The sequence below is a fragment of the Phragmites australis genome, chromosome 1 (genome assembly GCF_958298935.1).
Source record: "Phragmites australis chromosome 1, lpPhrAust1.1, whole genome shotgun sequence".
Lineage (NCBI taxonomy): Eukaryota > Viridiplantae > Streptophyta > Magnoliopsida > Poales > Poaceae > Phragmites > Phragmites australis.
The window spans coordinates 27,807,767-27,816,132 of NC_084921.1; the positions used below are offsets into that span (position 1 = coordinate 27,807,767).

An 8,366-nucleotide genomic window follows, 5' to 3' on the forward strand; every position below is an offset into this window, starting at 1 on the left:
TCGACAGCCAGCCAGCCGCGCGCGTGCCGAGACCTCCACGGCGGGACGCGGCTTGGCCACCTTCGGCGAAGCTTCCTTCCCCTCCCCTCCCCGCGGCCACGTCCGGCCTTGACAGTTTGACGTCGAACGCACAACAGCCCAAGTCACCATCCCAGAGCACGACTGATCCACAGACACACTGCACCAACCGAACCGCGCCATCTTCGCATGTCGCGTCGATAAAACCGCTCGCCTCGCCGCGCACCGCACGCCATTCCCTGTTCCCACGCCTCCCCTCCCCTCCCCTCTCGTCGGAGAAGAGCAAGGCAAAGGCAACAGGGAAGGCAGCAGCGAGCAATTCATGGAGAGCTACGACCGCGAGTTCTGGCAGTTCAGCGACCAGCTGCGCCTGCAGACGGCGAGCCTGTCCACCCTCTCCCTCGGCGACTCCATCTGGTCCCCCGCCAGCGCCACCGACCGCCGCAACGCCCTCTTCGCTTCCGCAGACCCCTTCCCCTCCGCCGCCGCCAAGAACAACGACGGCGGCCCCGGCCTCATCGGCTCCGGCAAGCTCGCCTTCGGTAGCACCACCACCAGCAAGGCCGACCGATACAATAACAACGTCGCCAATCTCCCCACCGAGAAGACGTACAGTAACAATAACAACATCAACAGCAGCGGCTATGCCAAGAGCAGCAGCAACATCAACAACAGCTTTGCATTCAACAAGATGGGGAGCTACGGCTACAACAGCAGCAACGGCGGGGAGGTGAAGAGCTACTTCGACAAGTCCGCCGGGAGGCCGGCGAGCAACAACAACCACAGCCACCACCACGTCGGCAAGAAGGATTATGGCAAGAAGAAGCCCGGCAAGAACGAGAGCAACAACGCCGGCGGCGCGGGGGCGGACAAGAGGTTCAAGACGCTGCCCGCGTCGGAGGCGCTGCCGAGGGGCGAGGCCGTCGGCGGGTACATCTTCGTCTGCAACAACGACACCATGGACGAGAACCTCAGGAGGGAACTCTTCGGTAAGCACTAAATTCGTGCCGTCGGTTCTTGATCACACTGAATTCTTGAATAGAAAAACGTCAAAACTAAAGATGCTATCTTTCTTGAACAACTGAAGTGATCAGAGAGAGCTAATGACTGTTGGGTTGTAGGATTGCCGTCGAGGTACAGGGATTCGGTGAGGGCCATCAGGCCAGGGCTGCCCCTCTTCCTCTACAACTACTCTACCCACCAGCTCCACGGCATCTTCGAGGTACTTAGTACTAGATAAGATTCCTTTTTATCAATATTGTGCAAATTCGACGAGCTGCTAATTTGTGCTCATCACCTTACAATCAATATTGTGCAGGCGGCGAGCTTTGGAGGGGCCAACATCGACCCGACGGCGTGGGAGGACAAGAAGTGCCCCGGCGAGTCCCGCTTCCCTGCACAGGTATGGTGCCTGCCTCATCTGCTGCCGCTCACCGGACCTGCTCATGTATCGACACACCGGCACGCATCAATAGATTAAAAGCTAGGAATCCGTATGTTTGAAACGTGCAAGGCTTGAGCGGATGAGATTAGATTAGGCCGTGACTGCCTAACCACCTCACCAAATACGTATGAGCCGGGTCGGCCGGTTGGTTCGTCAGCCAGAGACCGACACGACGACACCCTGAAACAGATCTTGGTTGTTGAATGCTAGCTGATGTGGTACAATATCTGATGGATCGATGGACAGGTGAGGGTGGCAACGCGGAAGATCTACGACCCGCTGGAGGAGGACGCCTTCCGCCCCATCCTCCACCACTACGACGGGCCCAAGTTCCGGCTCGAGCTCTCCGTCACCGAGGCCCTCGCCCTGCTTGACATCTTTGCTGACAAGGACCACGCCTGAACTCATCACCTTCACCTTCAGGGGACGCCACGCAATAATAAAACCGGCACGGCACGGCACGTCTCTGTGTATGCTAGCTATACTGGCCGTGTACTACACTAGTATTTTCTGGGCTGAGAGGCATGCGTCCCATTGCTTTGATGACTGCAGAGGATATTAGCCCAGCTCATTTCTGTAAACACACCTGTTTGTACATACACATACTTTGGCTGATGTTGTATGTTCCATCGCGATCTTTTCAAAGACTAAAGATTAGATGCATTCGTTCGTCTTGAATGGGAATTTGTCCTGTTTCGTCTTGTCGACAAAGATTTGTGTTTCAAACGAACCAGATGAAAGGTCGTTAAACAACAGAAACTAAGACATTTGGGTTGCACCAGATGAAGCCAGACGCCCACAGCCACAGGGCACGACAACCTCTCATTTCACCATCTCAGTTAACTCCTAAAACACATTCAAAACTGCAGGAGATAGCACCAATAACCAGGAGCTTCAGAGTGGGGGAATAGAGAACACGGGGAAAGAAAGCTCTTCAAATACATTCGATAATCTATCATCGGTTTAGACCGCAAAATAATTATGCGCCATCAAGCTTCCTTGCACTCGAATTTTGTTCTCCAGCTTCAACCAAACAGATTATGGGGAGCAGGGTCAGCCATGGCTGAGTTATGGTGATGAACCATATACCACCTGCTGTTACGGAACTCATATACATTAGTCACGTGGAACACCACAGGGTCAACTGGGTCAACGCCAACATTTGCCTTCATGTTAACCCATGCCACCTCACCAAGTACACGAGCCCGAACATCACGTGTCTGGAAAGCAACACCCTGCCCTCCATCTTGGCCCCAGTTGAACAGCAAGCCCCAGCTTTCCATCACTGCATTGTACCTGTTAAAGAAATCAAGTGGCAAGCATTGCCACAAGAGGACCTGTTAGATAATGTTTATGCAAATGAAATTTTCATCAGAAATGGAGCAGTACGTAACAAAGATGCACCTCGATGGTACTTGTGGAATCATTAAATCCGCACTCAGAAAATTTCATAAGAACCAGATCAAGAAAATAAATGGATTAACTTCTATACCTTGACACGGTAAATCACTGTCAATGGGTCTAGTTCTATAATTACTGACAGATGGTAAAGTACAGCCTACTGCAAGACAGTAACCAATGGACCCCAATACTGCCAAAGCATACAAAATAAATTTTGGCCGAATTTTTTTATATGCATTGATACAACAAAAGCTGTAGAATTAAGCACGTCTACAGTAAAACATATCAAATGGATTATTATCGAAACATTCAAACTGTTTCAAAGACCCAAAATGCATTTTTCTGCATTGGGCTCTTTCATCAACTGATGTAAAGATCAGTTAATCCACCATATTTTTTCTATACGGAAAGATAAGAGTTTCAAATCTTTGTCATCAAATGAGCAATAGCTTATTTTAATATTCCGACTGCACAGGAAATCCTTCATTCACAAGTTAGCTTTCTATAATTATGTCTACACATGATGCTTTCTATAATTATATTCATAGGGGCATGGAGTTTAAATAAAATCCTGCAAAATTAAGATGCAAAAAATAAGATGACAAGATAAAAAACCACATGCATGCAGACTAATTTTTTTTCGTAAATTCAATGGACGTGACAACTAAATAGCAAAGATGCTGCAAAACCGCAATGCTTGGTAGATGTTCAAAGGCCAAAGAGGCAAAGAAAGGAAAGAATGTGGAACAAGTGAAAATTTCAACAAGATAACAATAACAGAGTGGCAGAAAATTGAATGAAATCAAGCCTAGGCTTAGCTGTAGAATTCTAATTCTAATAGACTAATAGTACTAATTGCTGTAACTGTAAATAACTTGATTTCACAAGTTTGCATATAAGCTTACAGCAACATGGTAGTGATGAAAAGAGAGGGGAGGTCTAAAGAAATGGATACCGTAGATGGGTAAATCGACTTTTTGCAACCTATCTCTCAATGACAGTTGGATGTAACTGTATGACAATTGACACAGTTTTATATGCCATATTGAAGCAAGCACAATACAAACTGTTTTTCACTTTCTGAAGTGCTATCAACCAACTGTTTTGAAGTTTGAAAAAGGAGCAGAAATAATCATCGTAGCTCATTCATATGTATGCACAACTAATTCATGATGTCTCCATAATTTTACTTCTTTTCCAAATATGAAAGGCAAGGAAACCTATTAGTGTATCTCTTTGAACAGTCAATGAATTGCTTACACCGTATCTTCCTGAACTAATGTTCTGGATCTTCTAAATTTTTCAAAAAAATATTCTCACATGATTTAATATATGCAATAACCCAAAAATAAAATTGTCAATCAGATCAGACACCCTATAGGAGAGAACAGAAACATAAATTAGAAATTTGTTTCAATCACAGCAAAGTTCAAGACATACCCTGTAAAGAACTCCCCAGTCGCATGAATACACTTGACATAGTCCGCATTAAGCCAGAAACAGCTCATTGCTGACAAGGATCCTTCCCTGATGATATTATAGAACTGTGCGTTAAGATTCATGATGGCTTTTGTAGCTGCATAGTATGCCTTCCATCCATTAGGTGGAGTTATATTAATCTGCTCCACTGTAAAATCCTGCAAGAGTTGATTTACATTACGAGGTTGCAAAACAAGCTCAGAAATTGTACAAAAAAATCGGCATAATCACAAAGGCTGTTGTTTTAAACATTCAAAATACACAACTTCACATATTCGCATCAAGAGAACATGAGGACCTCAGAATGTAAAGCTATATGAATCACTTTTCCCAAAAAAAAAGTCACAAAAAACACAGAAAATGAACTCATCTGCTAAGTCGTGTGGATAGTTTGAAGGGATAATGGTACAATAAACAAACACATTATTATGGTTTTCTCAGCAAGGTACAAATAGAATAATAAAGTCATGCATGCACTAAAACAGTACAATAACCACACATTTTTCAACTAGACACTTAACTTTGCATATTTACAACATAAACTTTCTTGTTTGCCACGTGTAGGTCAACAACATGGCTAGACTGTGAAAACGCCAGGAAAAAATCGAACTGAAGCAAGTTAAAGTTTTTTACGTCATCACTGATGTTAAACATATCAGAGCTGCATTGCAGCCATGTTGAGGAAACAAATAATTTCGCTTTAATTCAGTAATGGCCTAACCGCACCCCCTATATATGGACAAAAATTCTATGCAACAGTGCTGAAGACGCCTCCTCCTGCAGCACCGCCTAGATGGCCGCCACGTGGTCCTCAAAATGGTGGATGGTATGCCGTAGCAAGGTTCGGTTCATTCCACGCTACTAAAAGAAAATAAGCATAATTGTATGCACCAGCACAAAGGTAATAAATGTAAGCCTAAAGGCGCTGATTGTCCTACCGGTGTGGAAACAAGCAGGGAGAGAATACTACATTCGCAATCAGACAGCAGACCGGTCAAGGAGAAGCCAAGGGAGGCCTAGCAGCGCACCTTGCGGTAGAGCGCCTTCCAGGCGCCGTCGTCATTGGCCGCGCGGCGCATGGCGGAGTTGGTCATGGAGAGGCGGCAGAGGCTGGTGTAGTCGAGGTAGCTGAGTGCATGGGTGGTGATCTCCGGCACGAGCTGCTCCATCATGGAGGCGCCGCCGCCTTCCAGTGGGGCCGGCTCCTGCGCCTTCTTATTCTTCTCCCCGCCCACGGCCATCTCGCCGTTGACGGACTTGGCGCGGCAGCCACAGGAGGCGGAACCGCAGCAGTGCTGCTTCTTGGAGGAGGCAGACGCCGAGGAGGAGGGGGAGCGGAAGGCCCAGAAGGCGCAGAGGAAGCAGCAGACGGCGGTGGCCCCGGCGGCGATCAGGGCCCGGACGCCGTCCATGCGGACATCCAGGTCGCGGCGGCGGTGGCGGCGGAGGTCAGCGGGTCGGGGTAGGGTTTGGACGGCATCCCATCACACGGAGAGGAGGCTAGGGTTTTGGCGTTTGGGGTAGGAGCCGAGATGGGGAATGAATGAATCAAGGTAGGCAGGGGTTTCCGCTTCGAATTGGGGAGGACGACGAACGCATGGATGCGATGCCACTTAGGAACGGGGTTGGGTTGGGTCGGCTCGGGCTTTTTGCTGAGCCGGGACAGACCGGAAGCGTTCGGTTTCGAATTGTCGCGTTGGTCGATGCGGTGGACAGTAGCAGGTTAGATGTGGACTGACGTACCGTTAATTTTTAAGCTGTCCTGAATCACAACCGTCTAAATATAATCCTCCTCCACCTGAAAATGACTCAATGGGGGCATCCTCGTTATCGTTAAGCGACGAAATAAGTACCTAAACGACACTTGATTACAAACTTTTTCGGATAAACACCTAAAAATGGCCTAAAAATGTTAATAAGTAAACATAGTCAATACTACACTAAGCAAACCGCATATGGTAATAAATAAATTTATGGTTTTTTTTGTTGCAAAATGTCAAACAATTAGCATATGCTCCGATCTTTTTATTGGATGACTTATATTTATAGCAATTGCATACTGGATATGAGCTCCTTTGCATTGGCGAAGGTATATAGGTTTTCATAAGAAATATGAATAATCGTAGAGTTGGTCCGGCTTTTTTTTCCATTTTATACTTGTAAGTCATCCATAGGATGTAAGCTTGCAACCTTGATACTTCAAGAAGATGCATCCATGGTTTGTTTAGAGATCTAGGGGTTGTTTGGTACGAGCCCCAACTAACCTCACCAATTTTTAGTGTCACCAAATTAGAGGCATGACTAAAATTTTAGTTGGAGATATGTTTGGATTGCAGCCACCATAGCTGCCAAAAATTTGGGCAAAATAGTTTGGCCTCTATTTGGTTTAGTGGCAATTCACCTGTCAACCTTAGGTAACTTCATTTAGCTAGTGTTTGGTTTGGTTTCAATTTGTAGTATGTTGATCATAAATGATGGACATGCGAGATTACCTCCTACACTACCACATTAATTTTACATGTATGACATGATTGCAAGTCAAATTTATGTGGTACAAGAGAATCAAGTCAATATTAAATAGCATGTTCTCACACAATCGGATCAATAACATTCTTAAAAGAAACTTGAAGATTTGAGTTTCGCATTAAATAAGTTGTGAATACATATATTAAGAACCCTATAGGTATTACTACACACATCACATGTCCGTAAAAGTAAAATAAAAGTAAAGTTCACATCCAAATTAGCATTCCATCTAGGACTATCTAAGGCATCATAGCCATCTATCAAAGGACTATCTAGGACTGTGTCACCAGATCGCTAAAATAAAAACCCTATAGATATATTTGTGTGATGTTGTCCCACCATGTATAGAAACATTGCCACTTGTTGCTCTACTAAAATATGAAATGTGTCAACCAAAAGACCCCCGTCTTTAAGCCTAGTACAAAGCTTATAGAATAAAGCTCGAGATATCCTTACTTGTTTAATGCACATTGAATATGAGATATCAGTCAGCATAACCAATGTGTTATTCATACTAATATCCCTATCAACCAGTGAACCATATTTTTTAACCTCAACCCCTGCTCCTCCTACCATCACTGTTTCCCCACCATAGAGCTAACAGAAGAACTATCACATCAAAAAATGTCTTTTTATTGATGTCTTACTTTTCTCCTCCAATCCACTTGAGACTCGCGAGAGTAAGAGTACTCTACTGCTCAATCGTGAGCATCGTTGGCTGACGATCCCAATAGGCCACTGTGCTTGATTTAGGCGGAGTCAGCTGAGAGCGAAGTGGAAAAGGGGGAATGTGAGTAGTGGGTGTGAGGGGTGCTTTTTAGAGGTGGTGACCAGATAAGGGGAAAAGACACCTGAGGTGTGTAAGGAACCGTTTAAACATATTCTAATTAATTATTAAATCCATCATTTACTTAATCGTGATTTCAATGATTAATCAGATACCGCTCTGATAGTCCCGGTGTGCCCAAGATTGTCTTTCCAACATATCACATCACAACAAAGCTTAACAAAGAGCGAATAATTTAATTATATTATAAGTTCTTAAGCATCCACATTTCTTACCATTTACAGCAAAAGAGAGCTAGGAGGAAACTAAAACTAATCAACTCCTAGACAAAAGAGAACTATGCAATAACAGATAAAACTATAAACAACAAAAGGATGATGGAGTCGTATACCCTTAGGTTCCATATAAAAGCACGACCTCCGAGTAGTTGCCTAATCATACCTGCCACCACCCTTGACGGGCGTGAAGTAGCCAAAGATCAACTCCTCATGTCTGGTAGCACCTGAAAGAGCAGCGTGAGTATGAAGGTACTCGCAAGACTTAATTCATATTGGGTACTTATAGATAACCCGACTCCAACGATTATGAATTGAGATGTTAGCAAGAATATAACCATATGGTTAAGTAAATTTATATACGAAAGCAAAATTTGACAGAAACATGTGTGAGCATCTAGACTTAACCAACACAACTATCTAACTCATAACCATC

The 8,366-nt window shown here is 44.9% G+C and overlaps 2 protein-coding genes across 2 annotated transcripts; one reads left to right on the forward strand and one right to left on the reverse strand.

Moving 5' to 3' along the window:
* Positions 1–229: 229 nt before the first annotated feature.
* On the forward strand, positions 230–2,125 carry LOC133913834 (B2 protein-like). Its single transcript, XM_062357110.1, has 4 exons — positions 230–1,007; positions 1,140–1,240; positions 1,337–1,420; positions 1,709–2,125. The coding sequence occupies exons 1-4, from the start codon at positions 341–343 to the stop codon at positions 1,862–1,864; spliced, it is 1,008 nt and encodes a 335-aa protein (XP_062213094.1). The 5' UTR covers positions 230–340; the 3' UTR covers positions 1,865–2,125.
* A 258-nt stretch (positions 2,126–2,383) lies between these two features.
* LOC133913842 (F-box protein SKIP8-like) lies at positions 2,384–5,955 on the reverse strand. Its single transcript, XM_062357122.1, has 3 exons — positions 5,371–5,955; positions 4,304–4,500; positions 2,384–2,758 (listed from the first exon to the last, which is right to left on the reverse strand). The coding sequence occupies exons 1-3, from the start codon at positions 5,752–5,754 to the stop codon at positions 2,488–2,490; spliced, it is 852 nt and encodes a 283-aa protein (XP_062213106.1). The 5' UTR covers positions 5,755–5,955; the 3' UTR covers positions 2,384–2,487.
* Positions 5,956–8,366: the final 2,411 nt, after the last annotated feature.

Bases quoted from the DNA above. Each gene is read 5' to 3' on its own strand.
- LOC133913834 (XM_062357110.1), top strand. From the start codon at position 341: ATGGAGAGCTACGACCGCGAGTTCTGGCAGTTCAGCGACCAGCTGCGC. The intron at 1,008-1,139 runs GTAAGCACTAAA...GTTGGGTTGTAG, and splicing joins CCTCAGGAGGGAACTCTTCG to GATTGCCGTCGAGGTACAGG. The intron at 1,421-1,708 runs GTATGGTGCCTG...ATCGATGGACAG, and splicing joins AGTCCCGCTTCCCTGCACAG to GTGAGGGTGGCAACGCGGAA.
- LOC133913842 (XM_062357122.1), bottom strand. From the start codon at position 5,754: ATGGACGGCGTCCGGGCCCTGATCGCCGCCGGGGCCACCGCCGTCTGC. The intron at 4,501-5,370 runs GTGCGCTGCTAG...CAACTCTTGCAG, and splicing joins GGAAGGCGCTCTACCGCAAG to GATTTTACAGTGGAGCAGAT. The intron at 2,759-4,303 runs GTATGTCTTGAA...TTTCTTTAACAG, and splicing joins ACTGGGGAGTTCTTTACAGG to GTACAATGCAGTGATGGAAA.